Here is an 18,555-nt window from a genome sequence, read left to right on the forward strand (position 1 = left end):
TTGCATTGTTTCACGTTTAAATGCCATGTATTGTCCATTGTTTTTTCAAAATCAGTTTCTATTTCTATTCTGAGTCAATTGCATTGATATGAATCCCCAACTTTAATTAACGTGCACAAATGAATACGGCTTTTTGTATCAGCTGCGACTTTTATTTTGAAGAGTGAGACTACAAGGAACTGACTGCGCAAGACATGAAAACAGAAGTGAAGTGAAATGACATTGGTTAGTAAGTGTACTTTTACTAAATGCTCTATTTATGATATATCTTTGGAACGACAGTTTTACATAGACTATGATTAATAGCTTGTTCCATACTGGTATGGATTGTTTTATCCAATTTTAGTTATACAAGAGACAAGATGATATATCTGAACTGTTTTCTGATCCTCATCTGTGGCATCGAGTATGTTATGAATGATTTCCATCCCTGCCCTTAACTGTAAAAACTCCCTCAGACCAACTGACCCTTATAAACTCCTTTTAGAGACACCAGGACCAGCTGTGAGTAACTCTCTCTAATCTCTCCACCTCATGTTTACCCAGGACCTGAGATCTTATGGGTGTCCAGGGTCTGACCACCTACGTGGAGGGGAACAGACACTTCCTCCAAGATGTGAAGTTCAGAGACAGTCGTCTAGTTATTGATGGCTGCAGTCTGTATTTCCGCCTCTACTTTAACCACGGTTTGGACCAGCAGCATGGGGGGGACTATGATGCCTTTGCATGCCTTCTCAACCAGTTCCTATCTGCGTTGACAGCCTGTAACATCCAGCCCTATGTGGTACTGGATGGAGGTGAGGACGCTACACTGTGCCGGCTTTAAAATTTTTTGGAATATTAGGATAATAGAAATTAAGATTTGTATGTTTTCAACATGTATGCATTTTATTTTATTGCTCCCTTATTTTAATATTGAATAGATATTAATAAAACTATATCTTTGTCATAAGATAGGATAAAGAGTAATCAATTAATTTGTACTGAACATATGCCAACATACACTATATGGACAAAAGTATTTGCCTGCCTAGAATAACAAAAATAGAATGAAGTTGGCCCCCTTTTGTAGCTATAACAGCCTCCACTGTTCTTGGAAGGCTTTCCACAAGATTTTGGAGTGTTCTTGTAGGAATTTTTGCCATCAGTTTCTCAAAATCTCCGTTCCACTTCATCCCAAAGGTGCCTGATGGGGTTGAGGTCAGGGCTCTGTGCAGGCAAGTCAAGTTCTTCCACACCAAGCTCATCAAATCATGTTTTTATAGTGTTTGCTTTGTGCACTGGGGCAGGCAAACCCTGAATAATAGCCCCATACCATTATCCCTCCTCCACCAAACTTTACAGTTGGCACACTAAAGTCAGGCGGGTAATGTTCTTCCACCATCCGCCAAACTCAGACTCACCCATCTGACTGCCAAAGAGACGCGTGATTTGTCACTCTGCAGAACATGTTTCCAATGCTCCATCGTCTAGTGTCAGAGTGCTTTCCGCCACTCCATCTGAGGCTTGTCAATTGACTTGGTGATCTGAGGGTTGCATACAGTTGCTCAGCTATGAAAACCCATTCCATAAAGCTCCCTGCACACAGGTTTTGTGCTTAATTACATTAATGCTAGAGGAGGTTCAGAACTTTTCAGCTATGGAAGCAGCAGGGTGAAACACCTGAATTTAATAATTACAGGGCTGGCCAACTACTTTTGTCCATATAGTTGTTTTTGTGCAACTGAAAAAAGAAGAAATCCCCCAATACTGGGTACCTTGTACTTGAATTTTTATTGCCTGAAAGAAGAATCACTGTTTAATTTTTACCACTAGAATCATGTTTAAGTTTAATTCTGGTACTGTGACAACCCTTGCAGCAACGTATTAAGAAGACAACTCTGAAATAAGATGTAAAACCTAATTGAACTTTACATTTGGAGATGTATTGTTTGTTTAGTTATTTATTTGCTCAAACAGAAAGTTAAGAATGTCCTTCATGTCTGTGCCAGACAAAAGCTACATTTCCCCTAGAAGTACCTGAAACTTTCAGCTGCTTTTTTTGTTCCTTTCAACCCAGCAGTCCCACCATTAACATCCCCAATCTCTTGGGATTTTTATTCTTTTATCAGGGAACAATCTAGGGGTCAAGAGGCCCTGTAGTGTTATTAAGACCATGTAGGGGAAAAGCTCCATGCCTCCCTAAAGTCCTTCGTCAGAAAAAATCTTGTGTTGAAAAATCAGATTAGGTTTGCCTCCAGTTGTAACAAAAACAGTTAATTTCTGTTAATTTCTTTGTGATTATAAGGGATTGACCCGAGTGATAAGAAGTTCCCAACTCTGCGCCAGCGTCTGCAGTCCAAAATAAGGGAGGCTGACAGTCTCTCCCACGGACGAAATGGCTCTGTTCTCCCCATCCTCACGAGGAAAGTGTTCATTCGGGTCCTTATGGAGAGAGCCGTCCCTTTAGTCCAGTGTCCTGCTGAGGCTGACTGGGAAATTGCATGCTTGGCTCACCAGTGGAACTGCCCTGTTCTGACAAATGACAGTGATTTTTACATTTTTGACCTCCCAGGTGTGGGTAGCAACAAGATTTATCACAACATATTTGACATGCCAACACTACTCAATTGATTATACAAATTTTTTATGTTTTTTTTTTTTTTATTCTAGGGGGTTACCTGCCACTCAAATTTTTCCAGTGGACCCACCTGAATGGTAAAGCCTCTAACCGCTACATCTCTGCCCGACGCTACACTACTAACGGGTTGTGCCGCTTGTTTGGTGGATTGAACAAGGAGTTGCTCCCTTTATGTGCAGTCCTGACTGGTAATGACTACGGCACGCCAAAAGATGCTGAGACTCTCCTGGCGATGATAAATCTGAATGCATTGGTAAGAGGTGGAAAAGGTAGGGCACCTTCCTCTCGCATAGAGGGCATCCTCATTTGGCTGTCCTCTTTCCCAACTCCAGCAGAGGCCCTGCAAGAAGTGGGTAGGCTAATGGGGGAGGATGGAGGTGGTAGGGGCAAAAGAGAGAAAAGTGGGCTCAGTTTGCAGCTGTGGGAAGGAATGCAGGAGTATCATGTCAAGCCGCAGAGCTCTCTGGCTCGCTGGTTCTCCAAAGGGCAGACCTCCGGGCTTCCACAGCTGCCTGAGTGTCTATCCCTGGCTGCCACACAAGGTATGTTGTCCCCCTTGGTGGTGGATGCTCTGGTGATGCGAAGGGTCCTTCTTATACCACAGGTGGAGAACAGCAAGCTAGCAAGCAGCCACTGCTGTGCCAAAGCTATCCGCCAGGCTGTGTATGGGATACTACTGCAAGTAGGGGATGTGAGGGTACAGGGAAACAGCCAAGGGAGGGGAGGTGGGAGAGGGCGAGGTGGAAGGGGGAGGGGAGGTGGTCAGGTTGGTGGAGGTAGGGGTCCGCTTTGTGGTGGAGAAACAGCAGCTCAGTCTCAGGATTCTGGATGCCATGTTTCTGTTGAGGAGTATGACCGTCTTGAGCTAAACTTGAAGAAAAACCAAGTGGAGGCACGTCAGACCAGGACTCCTATACACCTTGGTACACTTGGACAGGTAATGCTTTTTCTTCGAGAAGCAACAACTTTTACTTCATGACATTCAGGTTTATAAGGCACATTAGCCATTTTAGTTGATTAATCTTCCTCATGTTCTTCCTCCTAGGCTCCTGCAGCAGTGCGTCTCAACGTCCTGTTAGAAGTTTTAGGCACACAAGAGTTAGCTCTTGCTGCTGTCCCTCCCTACCTTTGGCTGGCTGTAGCAGTGACCGGCTTCTGGCTTCGAGAGGCCAAACCAACCCCCTCACAGCCCCAGCTCCAGGCTCTGTTACTGGGCTTGGTTTACGGAGAGCTGTCCTGGAATAACCAGCATGGAGCTACTCACTACCAACATGACTGTGAGTTGTGTTGTACCTTCTTTAATGTCACAAAAGGTAATAAAACGCTAAAAAGCAAGCAAAAATCTTAAACATGTTTTTGCTGTGTGTCATTAGTTGCACAGCTGAACTGGGCTGCAGAGCACCATGTGGGAGCTGCTCTGGATCGACTCCGTGTTAGGCCCAGGGAGAGACGCGGTCTTGATGTCGGAGCGGCTCACAGTTTCAGCCAGTGGCAGGCCTGCCTCTGGAGTGCACTGTGTCTGAGTGAGCTACTGCTGCTGCCACTGCCTGAACCTCACCTGTCATGGTAAGGACAGACACCTATGGACAAAAGTATTTTTCCAAACCTGTTAATTATTGAATTGTGGTGTTTCAATAGACCCGTTGCCACAGGTGTATAAAATCTTGCCATGCACTCTCCATTTGCAAACATTTGTGATCCTTAATGGGTCGTTCTGAAGAGCTCAGTGACTTCAAGCATGGTACTGTGATGAATGCAACCTTTGAGACAGTCATGAAATTTCATCCTTGCTGGATATTCCACAGTCAACTGTAAGTGATGTTAATAGAAATTGGAAGTGTTAAGGAACAACAGCAACTCAGCCACAAAGCAGAGGACCATGTAAAATCACAGAACGGGGTCAACAACTGCAAAGGTGCATGGTTGGTAAAAGTTGCCAAAACTCTGCTAATTCCACAGCTAAAGAGTTCTGAAATTCTACTGGCATTAATGTTCATGAATGGGTTTCAGTGGCCTAGCAGCTGCATGCAAGCCCCACATCACCAAGTCCAATGCTAAGTGTCAGATGGAGTAGTGAAAAGCACACCGGCACTGGACTGTGGAGCAGTGGAAACGTATTCTGTGGTGTAGCAAATCCCACTTCTCTAACAGATGGGTGAGTCTGGGTATGATGGATGCCAAGAGAGTGTTACCTGCCTGACTGCATTGTGCCAACTGTGAAGTCTGGTGGAGGAGAGATAATGGTATGGGGCTGTTTTTCAGGGTTTGGGCTAGGCCCCTTATCTCCAGTGAAGACCAATCTCAGGGCTTCAGCATACTGAGACATTTTGGACAATGCTATGCTTCCGACTTTGTGGCAACAGCTTGGGGAAGGTCGCTGAAGGTTGAGTGGTTTAACGCGCTACCTGTGAACGCGGGCGGCCCGGGTTCGATTCTGGCCTGTGGCCCCTTTGTTTTTTTGGAATTTCACTTTGTGGTACTAACAAAGGAATATCTTAAAGTATCTTTCTTCTCCAACATGACTGTACCCCAGAGCACAAAGAGCTGAGAACTATAAAGACATGGTTTGATGAGTTCAGTGTGGAAGAACTTGACTGACCCACACAGAGCCCTGACCTCAACCCTATCGAGCACCTTTGGGATGAACCAGAAAGGAGATTGAGAGCCAGGCGTTATTGTCTAACATCAGTGCCTGACCTCCTTAATGCTTAATAGAATGAATGGGTACAAATTCCCACAAAAAGTTCCAAAATCTTGTAGAAATCCCTTCAAGAAACAAGATTCTCTGGTCTGATGAAACTTGAGATTGAATGGTTTGGCCTCAGTTCTAAATGTCATGTCTGGAGGAAACCAGGCACCACTCTTTACCTGTCGAATATCCATCCTAACAGTGAAGCATGGGGGTGGCAGCATCATGCTGTGGGGATGTTTTTCAGCAGCAGGGACTGGGAGACTGGTTAGAGTTGAGACAAAGTGTCATATCCAAGAAGACTAGTGGCTGTCATTGCTGTCAAAGGTGCTTCATGTAAGTACTGAGTAAAAGTAGGAATACTTCCTGAATGCAGTGTATCTACCAAAAGTGCAAAAATGCACTGAGAGTCTGATTTAAACAAACTCAGTACTATGTAAAACAAGGTACTAAAGATAAGTTGTTTCAGCTTTCCAACAACACACACAACAGGCCAATTAGATCAAATAGAGAATAAACCATATACAAAATCATTTGAAGTCAAACCTCCTTCCAAACTCATTAAAACTGTGAACTTACCAACAAATCAGGCTTTGATCACTTTTATCCTTGGTTTCTGCCCTGCATGAAACAAGACTTCACTGATGTTCAGCATCGGAATGAGTCATAATACAAAATCAGTGGTAGCAAAGGTGTGCTTATGCAGAGATGAAATCAAAGTGAAACCCTGATTTTAGCTCCAAGACAAACTTGAATAATGGAGAAGATAAGATGATTTAATATGAATGTGTTAACATTGTATAAAATGATCCATGATGTCATGTTTTTCTTTCTCTTCCCTCTGTGTGTTGCAGGTTGTTCAGTGGCACCTTGGTGCACGGCCTCCTCCGCAACCTGAAAGGTGGCAAAACCCCAGAATCCCTCCTCAGCGGAGGCTACTTATCTGGACAACTCTACCGCTGCCTGCTGGATGCTGTGAGGAACTGCAGCTCCAGAAACCAACCCTCCTCTTCGGCAGCAGGCAGGAAGAGAAGAGGTGGAGGTCGTGGAAGAAGAGGAAGAGGTGGTAGAGGAGGGAGAGGAGGGGGGAGCGGGACTGAGGAGATAAACAACAGGTTTGCTCTCCTGATGAGCGAGGAAGAGTTTGACGATGACTGAGGAGGCTGCAGAATGACATCAGCTCACTATGGGGCCAAACAGGGAAGGACATTCCAGTGTTTAATTGTAACACCCTGGGAATGTGAAGTCATTAACGTGCAAAGAACTGCACTTCCAAATGGTTACCACAGAGCTTCTTTATACTTTTACTGCACTATTACAACCCTCATCTACCATTCTGAATCAAGTAAATTCATCTTTTTACTGAAGCACACTCATGCCATGATTTTAATAGATATATGCAGCTTGTATTCACAGTGAAGTCCTATTCATTCAAACAGTTAATTCACCATTTATCATCTCTGTTGACCAAAAAGTTTTCTGGCAGCTATTGTCTCTTTTATGCGCATGATTAATACCTTAATACTTATGAATTTGGTACTCAAGCTTTTGTACAATAATAAAATAACAAATCAAGGAACTCAACAAGTCTTTATTAGTCATTTTCCTTGGTTTTTAACATTTTGTGTGTCTAAATTCTGTAACAGTATGTATTTCACATGCTATGAAACCATAACAAAGGTTCTCTTAACAAGGATAAAGACATTGAATACAAAAATTGTGCACCTGAATTTATCAACCGTATTCAGTCACTGAATATAACACCAAAACACCAACCTCTTATTAAAGTCTTTTTGGCTTTCCTCTGGCACTCAACACAATTTAGCCACAATTCTGGCGCAAAAGTTGAAAGTAAAAGTAACAGCGAGACATTTTAAAGTACAAACCCAGTATTCTGCATATATACCCACGTAAATATGTACATTAAGAAGCTTCCAGGGCTTCATGAGTTAGTGTGAATCTGCTTCATCATCCACTGAAGCTTTAAAAAAAAAAGAAAAAAAAAAAAGCTTTCACCTCTGACGTCAGCAAATTTCACAATTTTAAAAGCACTCAGTCTTTCTCTTGTTCTATGAAGATGAAGAGGAGGATGAGGAGGAAGACGGGGCAGATGTGGAGTCAGTGGATGCAGGCTGTGGTTGAGACTCGATGAGGTCCATGTCCTCATCTTCGTTCACTCCACAAGTGTCGACCACGCAGATCAGGCAACTGGTGACAGGAAACGCTCTTACTTTGCTACAAGTAACCCACCTAGGCACGCAGAAGAAAACAGATGAGAAACAGCAGTAATGATTTACTGCAGTAACTGATAACTTACAGTAATGCCTGTTTCAGACATGGACAGTTACACGCACATCTCAACCACGAGACACCTGGATTTTCAGTTTAATTACATGTTAACTAGTCGGAGCTTTCAGACTACCTGCATAAGCGCTGCAGCTCACACGCCTGATTTGCACGGAGAGTTAAAAGATTTGAGGTCTTGTCTATTTGTTCCTCGCAGTTATGGACCATAATAGGCAGGAAAATGATAAACCAAAGCCATGTTTACCTTGTAGCACATTTGCATATCCACGTGGGTAGAGAATGTTTAGAAAGTGTGTCTTGATAACCCTGAGGAAGGCCACATGCTTAAATGCGCCTGTTTGATAAAGTTGTTCACTAAAGATCTACTATTAGCGAAGTTTTCTGTCTCCACGCCGTCAGAATATATCACGGAAAGATAAACACCTGTATGAGTGTTTTTCTGGTTTGTGCTTTTCAAATTAAAAGCCCCAGTTCAGCATTTCTGTAGAGACTCCTTTCACTTGTACAGAATGCTTTTTATTTTGACAAACTTCCCGACAAACTTCCACTGGACTGTATACCGAATCAAGTCGCTTGTAGGGGGGGGTTATTGAGGTAAAACTTATGAAGGACAGTGCTTTGAGAGCAGGGAGATGCAGCTCACATGCAGGAAACTTGTGCCTTGTGTGAAAGCCACACCAACAGGAGCCAGAGCAGACATGCATCACACACGCAGCACAACATGCTCCCACTCTGAAAGAGGCTTAATGGTTTGGTGAGTGTATTCAGGCCTTTAACAGGTGATTTTTTAAATGCATTTAAAGATGTCCTGTAGGCCTTGAGAGACATGGTTTATTTTATAAAGAACTGATATTCAAGCAGCACCCAGGCTTGGCCTAATACGTATTAAATCTGCTAGTGAAGTCCTTTCTTAAAGCTACAGTGAGGAGCTTATGGTTAATGTTGATTATAGCGTCCTCTTTAGACAAAGCAGAACCCCTTATTTCTTTGCTTTTTTTTGTCCTGGTTTTGTCCTCAGTTATTGCATGCAAAGCATGCCTTTTCAGACTTTGAAAAGTAGGTCTGTCTTTTTGCTGGTCTGGTTTGCGTTCAAGGTCAGTTTCATTTTAACCCCTTCTAAGGAACCATATATGGTCACATCAGTTGACTTCCTTCCTAGCCTCTCTCCATCTCTATGTGGTACAGTGGAACCAGTATGAGTTTATTAAGCCGGTCAGTGGAGATCAGTCAGCATCATGGAAAAGTGACATCACAGCATCTGACCAACCAACAGAGATCCATAATGTCAAACTTTTTGTGTCATCCAGAACTCACGAAATGCAGTTTCACATGTCTTTTGGTCTCACAGAAATGTCCCTAACATCATAACTAACCATGCTAAGATGATGAAATTACACATTATGGTGGTGAAGAGCAGTGCTAAATGCTATGATAGGTTTTGTTTGCATATTATTACAAGCAATCACTGCAAATACGAAGGTGCAATATTTGATCACATGCCCATTTAGGGGTGTAAAATCGTGTTTACATGAAGATATACAGCAATTTCACCTATTAAGGCATAATAAAGATTATTTCTTGACAAATAACTCATTATGTAGGATAACAGTGCTATATCGTGTAGTAAGATGTTGCCACAGGTTTGTAAAAAATCTGAAGTAATCGAGGGGGAAAATTTTACTTATTAATAGAAATTTTCAAGCTACAATAGTAAAACAGGTGTAATTTTCAGTCCATTTCATAGCTGTAAACCATTTTTATTATACTAATGTGGTTTATATAATTTTTATTTTTAATGTTATACTTCTTATTGCTAAAATGTATTTCGGCATGCAAATTATTTTTGCCATTTAAGTTTGATAAAACTGTTATATTCTTGGGTTGCAATTTTGAACTTCCAAGTATTTCAGTGAGTGCCCTATAAAAGGTTAACTGCATTTCAAAACCTGCTAAATATTCCTGACAGGAGCTTTAATCTACCACACACAAAGTAATAAAAGATTCAAAGTTGTCCAGACCACTACAGTGGTTAAAAACTGATAGTATAGATCAAACTACTAAAAAGAGAAGATGTCAGAACAGTGGTTAAAATCTGTCTGATTCACTGTTAAAACCTCAGGAACCCTACAAGTTCCATCATTCTGTTCTACTGTTGATTATATAATAAACAAACCTGTCAGTCTCAGTGTGGTATTCCAGCACATGTCCGAGCCGTCCCCCAGCTTGGAATCCCTCAAGCACGTATATGACATCACCGACAGCCGCACACTTCACAGTTACACCTCGCCACGGCATCGGAGCAGCAGGACGCCACTCATTGGTCAATATGTCGTAGTACTCTACCGAGTCCAGTCCACCTAAAAGAACAACAGTTGTGCCATGTGCCATATTTTTATAAGTGACATATATTTGGGATGTTGGGATTTTTTTTTCGTACCCAGTGACCCTTGCCCTCCCACAGCGTAGATCCTGTTGTTGACCACTGCGAGCCCGTGGTTCTTCCTGGCTTCTCTCATCCTACTCAGTTCCCTCCATCTGAGGGCAGACGGACAAAGGCAGAGTGTGATAGATGACACATTTGTGCAGCGGCAAGACCAATTTTTCATGTGATTCTGCACTTTTGTTTCTATGTGCAAATTAAAATTCTTGAAAATCTTAGTTCACAGCCTCACAACACAACAGAGGTAATAAAAATGGCCCTTCACATCCTGTGCATAGTAACTCACGTTGATGTGCTGGGGTCATACACCTCGAAGTTGTTGAGGACCCTGCCAGACACATTGTTGCCAACCGTTCCTCCACACACGTAGATGAGCCCGTTAGCTTCCACAGAGCCGTGGCTGCAGCGAGCTATAAGCATGCTGGTCTTCACCTGCCACGTCTCTGTTCTTGTGTCGTAGCATTCAAAGAGATTGAGGGCTGAGCTGCCTGCAGACACACAAACAGTACACAGCACTTCAATAAATAGTTCGAGAACTGAAATGTCTTTCCACTCATCTCTATTTAATTTCTCTACTTTTCCATACTTACCCACTTCAGATCCCCCGGATGTGTAGATCTTGCCCCCAGCAGCGCAGGCAGCAAGGCTGTCTCGAGGCGTGGGCGGGCCCAGCTTGGAGTACCAGCTGTCCTTCAGGACATTGTAGCAGTCCATGCGCTTGATGGGGAAGAGCTGCGATCCACCAAGAATGTAGACTACGTTGTCCCAGAAGACGGCAGCAGCATCACGACGCTTCTCAAAGGGGCAGCGGATGTCTGTCCAGCTAGAGTCCTGCAGAGAGAAAAAACTGTCACAATACAACCTAACTTCACAAAACCATGCCTGGAGTGTTTGTCTCCATAATATCCAAAATTTTGCACTAATATGTGTTTTAATATTATACCATCCCTGCAATTTTAGCTTTAAAACACCTCACCTACAGTCAAACTACCCCAAACAACATATAAACAACATTTGTATTTTTGGTACAACATTTTGTGTTGAAATGTTGCCAATGCATTTATGTGATTTAAGCAGTGTGTAGGAGTTTGCCTACGGTTTGTGGCAATTAAGCACAGTTAAATACCAAAAGCCGGGTGTCTAGGACTAGAGGTTGCATTGTCTGCGAACAGCCCAGGGCCCGCCCAATGTGGCCTGAGGCTAAGAACTGTATTATCATGTTAGCATAACTATACACACAAAGTACAGACAAAAGTATTCAGCAGCCTGACCACTACGCCAACAGGAACGGTAAGGACATTGCATTCAAATACATGTATTCAATATGGAGTTGATCCCCCTTTTACAGCTATAACAGCCTCCTCTCTTCTTGGTAGGCTTCACACAAGATTTTGGAGTGTCTCTGCACTATTCATTCTGCAGAGTTTTTATGAGATCAGGCACCGATGTTGGACAAGAAGGCCTGGCTTACAATCCCTGTTCCAGTTCATCCCGAGGAGCTCCATGGGGTTGAGGTCAGGGGTCTTTGTAGGCCAGTCAAGTTCACTTGGGCACAGTCATATTGGAATAGAAAAGAGCCTTCCCCAAACTGTTGCCACAAAGTTGGAAGCATAGCATTGTCCAAAATGTCTTGGCCTTCACTGGAGATAAGGGGCCTAGCCCAAACCCTGAAAAAACAGCCCCATACAATCATCCCTTCTCAACCAAAGTTCACAGTTGGCACAAGGCAGGTAATGTTCATCTGGCATCTGCCAAACCTAGACTAGCAAATAGAGAAGCGGGATTTGTCATTCCACAGAACACATTTTCACTACTTCACAGTACAGTGTCTGTGTGTTTTGCACCACTCCATCCAATGCCTGGCACTAGACTTAGATGTGAGGCTTGCATGCAGCCATGGAAACCCATTTATGAAACTCCTGCTGCACAGTTTTAGAGTTTACATTAATGCCAGTGGAAGTTCACAACTCTTCAGCTATGGCATCAGCCAAGCATTGACCCTGCTCTGTGATTTTACATGGTCTTCGATTCATGGCTGAGTTGCTGTTGTTCCTAAATGCTTCCACTTCCTAATATCACTTACAGTTGACTGTGGAATATCCAGCAGGGATGAAATTTCACCAACTATCTTATTGCAAAGGTGGCATCCATCACAGTACCAGGCTTGAAGTCACTGAACGACCCATTTAAGATCAAAAATGTTTGTAAATGGAGACTGCCTGGCAAGGATTAGATTTTATACACCTGTGTGAACAGGTCTGATTGAAACACCTGAATTAAAAAATTAACAGGTGTGGTCAAATACTTTTGTCCATACTTCAAAACCACTTTGCTCATTGCAGACCCTTTAAATGTATGTTTTTGACATAATGAGGGAGAAAGGCTGCCAAAACTTAAAAATCAGGTATTGCATCAACACATTATTTTGGATGGTATGGTTTAATACACAGCAAAGTCTTTTCTTTAGGTTTTAATTTAAGTTTTTTAATGACAGTTAAATTTAAAATGCGTATACTGTAAATATGAAAATCTATACTTGTGGACAGAATGAGTTTGACATGTGTGGTCTAGTACCTTGGGGTTGAAGTAGCGGCAGGACTGAGGCTGGGAACCTCCAAACAAAGCAATACGGTAGTCGTGCTTTTTCCGTCGTGGTCGGCTGCTCTCTCCCAGATCCTCTCGATCCTCCAGAGACAGCAGGTGGTACCGCATCCCACCTGGGACAAAATCCCCAAGTGTTAAATTTTGTTTTATGTGTGTGCAGTCTGCTCCCAGCAGACTATTACACAAAAAAACATTTTACATCAGTTTGGCAACAGAAAAATGAAAAGCTTTGCAATATAAGAATGTTTTTAAATTTAGCATAAATGAAAAATCACAGAGATTTAGCAGAGATGGAAACTGAATTTCTGTGGGGACTCCTGTTTTACATCTGCAAGAACCCTGCAAAACAAAGATCTTCACTCCTCATGTTACTGAGCAGGCACAGCCAGGGGAGGAGGGTTTCTGGTTATGTGACTTCAATATATAAACTTTGCATTTTGCAGATAATGTTATGCTGGCTTCTTCAGCCAGCGACCTCCAGCAGGCACTAGGGCATTTAGCAAAGTGAGTGGAATGAGGGTCAACTCCCTCCAAAGTCCGAGGCCATGTTTCTGTCCAGGAAAACGGTTGATTGCTTCCTCCTCCTCCGGATGGAGAATGAGTCTTTGCCCCAAGAGAAGGAGCTCAAGTACCTCTGCGTCTTGTTCACAAGCAAGGTAAAATGGGCCGTAAAGTAGACAGATTGGTGCAGCATCAGCAGTACTGCAGATGTTGTACGGGACCGTCATGGTGAAGAAGAAGCTGAGCTAGAATTCAAAGCTTTCAATTTACCAGTCAAATTATGTTCATATCCTAACCTGTGGCCATGAGCTCTAAGTAATGACCAAAAGAATGAGACTGCAGATATAAGCGGTTGGGATGAGATTCCTCAGGAGGACAGCTGAGCTCAGATAAGCTGAGGAGCTTAGACATCCTTGGGAGCTAGGCGTAGACCTGCTGCTCCTTCGCATTGAAAGGAGTCAGTTGAGGAGGTTCAGGCATCTGATCAAAATGCCTCCTTTCGCCTCCCCATGGAGGTCTTTCAAACACATCAGACTGGGAGGGGATCTCAGGGTAGACCCAGGACTATCTGGAGGGATTACATATCCCACCTGGCCTGGGAACACTTCAGAATCCCCTACGAAGAGCAGGAAAATGTCCCTGTGGAGAGGGATATCTGGGCTGACTTGCTAAGCCTGCTGCCACGAAAATCAGGCTCTAGATAAGCAGAAGAAAATGTCTTAATTTTAGACACGCAGCCTGTTTTTGCTATAAAACAAGGTTTGTATGTCCACTTTCTCGAACGCATTACACTTCATATTTGCTGTTTTATACTGTGCATGTATAAAGTTTGGTTTAGGATTACATTTTCCTCTCTGTACTTACTGATCACCATCTTGAGGCACTGAGGGTTGTCTTGGATGAGTGGCTCGGCTTGCACTGTCTTGGAGAGGAAGGTTTTGGAGACGAGAGGAAATCGGACACACCCGAGCACCTCCACCATGTACTGTTTTCTGTTACACACGTCGTACTTAAGCCATCGAACTGCTGCATCATAAATCTGAAACGGGAATGTGACAACACAAGGTGTGGGAACAAATGTGCTAAGCGTTAATACAACGTAAACTTAAACACATTCTTAAGGAAACAATGTTACGTGAGAAATTAACACGCAGTAAAATAATGTGTACCTGTGCTTCAGCACGGACTGTGAGCTTATCCTGGTGAAGCAGATGTGTGAGCTGTGTGACGTCCAGCTGAAGGAACTCGTCCAGTTTGTAAACTTCAGTAAAGTGGAGCTGAAAGAAATCCTCGGCTGCTAATTTCAGCTCAGGACAGTTCATACAGTCTGCCAGGGCCGAGATACCTGCAGCACAACAGGAGAAGGATCAGCCTGTTTAATGACTTACTGTAAGTCACCAGGTATAAGCCCAGCACACAAGCAGAAGTAAAACTAAAAATAATTCTATTTTTTACCAAGGCAGTTTGTTGCATCAATTTGTCCTTTGAGAAACTCTGCACACATTTTCTTCACAGGCTCAATCTGGTAGTGGTTGGCTGCATCCAGCAATGACTGCACGTTAGTGCTGTTCACTGAGATCCTAGCACATGAACACACATTTTAACACAGAAGACTTACTCTGATGACATCTAGTTGAAGTTATAGTGTGAGAGTAGGAAGAGCCTAACCTTCCATAAAATCTAGCAGCTTTTCTTTTAAACTTTTTCAATTAATTTGAGCTGTCAAAGAACTAATGCAAGGAATTTAACTGTCTTCACTTTTGTATAAAACTAGACAGCAGACAGAGAGAGAAAAAAGATTAGATAACAATGCATTTTTCTCTAAAATCTGCTCTATGTAGCTTGAAACCCCTATCTTTCCCAAAGCATATTAAACCATCACTCTTGACTCTTAAGGTAAATGTTATTTTTCTTTAACAAAGATTTCAAGCATCACATTAAACTAGTGTAGTAATGCAGGTGATCCTTGAAATAACCCACTTTGGATATGGCTTGTTTTGTGGCCTTTCTAGACAATTGTCATTTGATAATTACTATACTGGATTCCATAAGTTATGCACTTGGGTCTCATACCGAGCTGTGTAGATGAATTCAATCAGCAGCTCAATGATCTCAGGTTCAGCACTCCTCAGCTCCACCTCATGGGACATTGACTCCATCATTCTGGCTGAAAGAGAAAATATATAGACTTTAGAGATGGAAGGATACAAATAACATTTGACCAAATTATTAACTACTTCGGCTATACAACAGTATAGCTGAAATAATAATGGAAATTCCATATGGCATTATTTAGTTTGACAGTATTCACTGGCAATGCAGCAGTTGTGCAGTCCCAACAATGTCTCTGCCTGTCCCGCCCTCTTGCTAAGCTCTCTCTTCACACTTTTCTCTGTCTGTTTTCTCTTGTGTTTTCTTTGCAGTTTTGTGTGTAATGCCAGCACCAGAAATAGTTTTCTTTTTGTGGTTGCAACTATGAATCATGCTAGGGTAGGTAGTATCAGCACTATCACTTCCCTGGAGCTTGCATGAACACAGCCTGGGTCTGTTCAGTGGCATTGCTGTTTGGACTGTGTTGGCCTTGTGGTAGGTTAGAAAAAGAATGTCTCCATGTTGGTAAGAGGTAGCATGGGGAGGGTTGGCTCTGGGATGCTGGAGATCACCCTTCAGTATAATGGGACATACTGAACAAAACACGATGGGGTGCCTTCTTAACAACCACAGTTAAGTGCTGGCTTCCTGCTACCCATCAGTCTGTGCAGTTGACTTGTCGAGGCTCAACTCAGCCAAGCGCTTATAACTTTAGTAAGGCACAAGTGTTCTTCAGATGAGCTATGACATTAAATGTAGTTGTTAGTAGATTTTTTTTTTCAAAAATGTCACTGGATGATCTTTCTCAGGGCTGCTGTAACACCCTCCCTTTGCTGACATTTTTAAAGTTTGATCATGAATATAAATCAGACTCACAGCTCAACCAGTGCATGTCACATTATTTGCTTATGTACCACATCTGTCAGCCGATACACCTGCGACCGCATATCCTCTATAAATAAAATCCTAATCCAACTTTTTTTGTGCTGGCATCTTAATAAACTAATGCATAACCACACACACTGATACCAGTGAGTATCAGAACCAATACAAAGCTAAATAAATGTTTAAACACCATTTCGGTCCAGCTCCCTCTGCTGTCAGTTCATCTGTGTACTGTTTTCCAGCACACCTTGTTAAACACTATTTTTGCTGCCACCAATCAACAAGTTACACCTTCATTTCTGATGTCAATCTGACTTTATGCTCTCTATTTAATATTGCTGCCATAGCTGTTCCTGATTGGCTTTTGCTCTGTTCAATGCTCTAGATGGCGTTTTGTGCCCACAACTTTGTCTGGAAGGCAGCTGCTGCCTGGCACGCCCGTCCTGCCCTCCAACCATCTTCCAATCATGTGATCTCATGAGCGTAACTTCTCATCTAATCACAAGACACCATTATATCAAACAAGTGAGCTTACTGCTCCCCCCTACAACTTTGCTAGCTTGCTTGTTAGCTTTTATATTAGGCGTAAGGTTGTTAATATTTGCTACCTTAAGTCAAATCTGAATGATGTCACAGATTATAACAAATAAGCAAACAAAATCTACCCAGTTTAATCTCCTTAGCAAATTAAGGGAAGCTTATCTATTTGATGGGCATGTAGATGACTAGAATACTTAGTAACTTATTATATAAAGCAGCTAAAGACATGGTTGGGACATGTAACTGTTTTCCAGGCTGCTGATAAAGGCTACCTGCCAGGCAGGTAGCCTAACTCCATTTGGTCCCTTTTTTTTTCTTTTTTTTTTTTTGCAGTGTCAGTGTCTCTGTCAGTGCTTCTCAGCCACCAGTCAGGACACTCCCCATGGTTTACACTATTGTTGTTGTCAAATAAACTCCATTAACCTTACTGCCTCATCCAGTGCTCTGCTCCTGGGTCCTTGCCATATGTTCATCACAATTGTTTCATTAATATTCGAACATGAAGTCTAATACCTATTATACAGGCCAAAAACATCTTGTTCCTCCAGGTGAAAATGCTGAAGAATTATCTGTTTAGAGTAAAATGCAATTCTGAAGAGGAACATATATCTATTTAGAGTCAGATACATGTGTGCATAAAGCATTACCCAGTCCTATATGGAGAAGAAATAGTTTGATAATGAGTAGGAAACATTTCTATAAGGACTTAAAAAACATAATATGGGAAAAACTCTAGAAGGATTAAATACAGCATAGCTGAGTAAAAACAGCTCTGCAATATACACTATGTCCTGTATTCCTCTGTACTGAGTACATTTGCTGTAGAGTTGTTTTTATTTTATCCATCATGAAGTACATTGTCATCATTCAGAGTGAAATAAAAACACTGAAAACATTATTCTGCAAGCAGAGTGAATTTTACTCCAAATAGACAGGGACCAAATGTTGTATTTTGCAGAGTAAAATTTTATTCAGTTTGAGTAAAATTTACTCAGGTAAATTTACTGTGACATGAGTTTTAGTGTGCAAACTTACTGGTAAACATGAGGCTGAAAAAGTGGCTGGCAGCAGCTAAGACCACTCTGTGGGCAGGAAAGTGTTTCCCCTGAACCACCAGGGTCACATCACAGAGAGTGCCCTAAAACAAACACAAAACAGCTTTTAATATTAGAACAGTAAGGCATGCACCTGCACTATAAAGGCCTCAATCACGCCCTTTAACACCCATATCCTAATGTGTTTTGTCTCTGTCTCACAGACCTGTTTCCTCAGGTTGTTCATGACTCCCATGATGCTGGACAGCTGCCTGTATTCCTCTTTAGTGGCACACTTCCTCTCGTTCTTCTTCTTTGAGCTTGACGCCTTCTCTTGAGAGGCTACCCCCGTCATGTCAGCCTGGATAATGTCACCTGTCCAGTTAAATCAAACTACAACACTTTAAGCAGCACTGCTAGCAGTCAGGCTCTGTTGTCTCTTTGTGGTAGGGGAGCTTCAGACTGTTTGCTAGCAGCCTGCAGCACAAAGTAAAACACCGCTGGCTACAGGACAGTTTCTTCGAATAAAATCTTAAAGAGAAACAGAAAGGTTAAAAAGGCTTTAAGGGGTTCAATTTGTTGCAAAACGCGCTGCCGTTCGGTTTGTTTAAAGCTAGAACTCAGCTAGGGTTGTGTTGTTCGTCTTCTTCTACGTTTTTATCTCTGGTTGATCAGACTCGCGATCGCCCCCTATCAACGCACAGGTGAGTTATAAGTGCACCTGCGGGATTGCGAAACTGATTCACATTTTTTACCACAGTTTGTTTATCTCGACAGTACGTTTAAATATTACTGACTATTAAACTTGAGTATGAATTTATACAATTAAAATATAAGATACTAT

General features: G+C 42.4%; 2 protein-coding genes across 3 annotated transcripts; one reads left to right on the top strand and one right to left on the bottom strand.

The window, feature by feature from the left end:
* The first annotated feature begins 83 nt into the window (after positions 1 to 83).
* Positions 84 to 6,891, top strand: aste1b (asteroid homolog 1b). 2 transcript variants are annotated; one of them, XM_041808412.1, is made up of 7 exons: positions 84 to 225; positions 547 to 797; positions 2,288 to 2,554; positions 2,653 to 3,557; positions 3,666 to 3,897; positions 3,994 to 4,186; positions 6,164 to 6,891. In XM_041808412.1, the coding sequence occupies exons 2-7, from the start codon at positions 560 to 562 to the stop codon at positions 6,465 to 6,467; spliced, it is 2,139 nt and encodes a 712-aa protein (XP_041664346.1). In that variant the 5' UTR covers positions 84 to 225; positions 547 to 559; the 3' UTR covers positions 6,468 to 6,891. The 2 variants fall into 2 exon arrangements, with proteins under 2 accessions (XP_041664346.1, XP_041664347.1); XM_041808413.1 differs by having other exon boundaries at positions 96 to 229.
* A 200-nt stretch (positions 6,892 to 7,091) lies between these two features.
* Positions 7,092 to 18,555, bottom strand: klhl7 (kelch-like family member 7). Its single transcript, XM_041808414.1, has 12 exons — positions 17,938 to 18,555; positions 17,713 to 17,815; positions 15,235 to 15,328; positions 14,617 to 14,741; positions 14,331 to 14,506; positions 14,026 to 14,200; positions 12,631 to 12,773; positions 10,647 to 10,887; positions 10,343 to 10,544; positions 10,054 to 10,151; positions 9,790 to 9,973; positions 7,092 to 7,559 (listed from the first exon to the last, which is right to left on the bottom strand). The coding sequence occupies exons 1-12, from the start codon at positions 18,064 to 18,066 to the stop codon at positions 7,379 to 7,381; spliced, it is 1,851 nt and encodes a 616-aa protein (XP_041664348.1). The 5' UTR covers positions 18,067 to 18,555; the 3' UTR covers positions 7,092 to 7,378.

The sequence above is a fragment of the Cheilinus undulatus genome, linkage group 16, assembly GCF_018320785.1.
Source record: "Cheilinus undulatus linkage group 16, ASM1832078v1, whole genome shotgun sequence".
In the NCBI taxonomy this organism is placed as follows: Eukaryota; Metazoa; Chordata; class Actinopteri; order Labriformes; family Labridae; genus Cheilinus; species Cheilinus undulatus.

Excerpts from the sequence above, each read along its gene's own strand:
- klhl7 (XM_041808414.1), bottom strand. The coding sequence starts at position 18,066 with ATGACGGGGGTAGCCTCTCAAGAGAAGGCGTCAAGCTCAAAGAAGAAG. Across the intron at positions 15,329-17,712 it reads TTTCAGCCTCATGTTTACCA|CCAGAATGATGGAGTCAATG; the intron begins GTAAGTTTGCAC and ends TTTCTCTTTCAG. Across the intron at positions 12,774-14,025 it reads GTGCCTCAAGATGGTGATCA|GTGGGATGCGGTACCACCTG; the intron begins GTAAGTACAGAG and ends ATTTTGTCCCAG.
- aste1b (XM_041808412.1), top strand. The coding sequence starts at position 560 with ATGGGTGTCCAGGGTCTGACCACCTACGTGGAGGGGAACAGACACTTC. Across the intron at positions 3,558-3,665 it reads ACCTTGGTACACTTGGACAG|GCTCCTGCAGCAGTGCGTCT; the intron begins GTAATGCTTTTT and ends TCTTCCTCCTAG. Across the intron at positions 4,187-6,163 it reads CCTGAACCTCACCTGTCATG|GTTGTTCAGTGGCACCTTGG; the intron begins GTAAGGACAGAC and ends TGTGTGTTGCAG.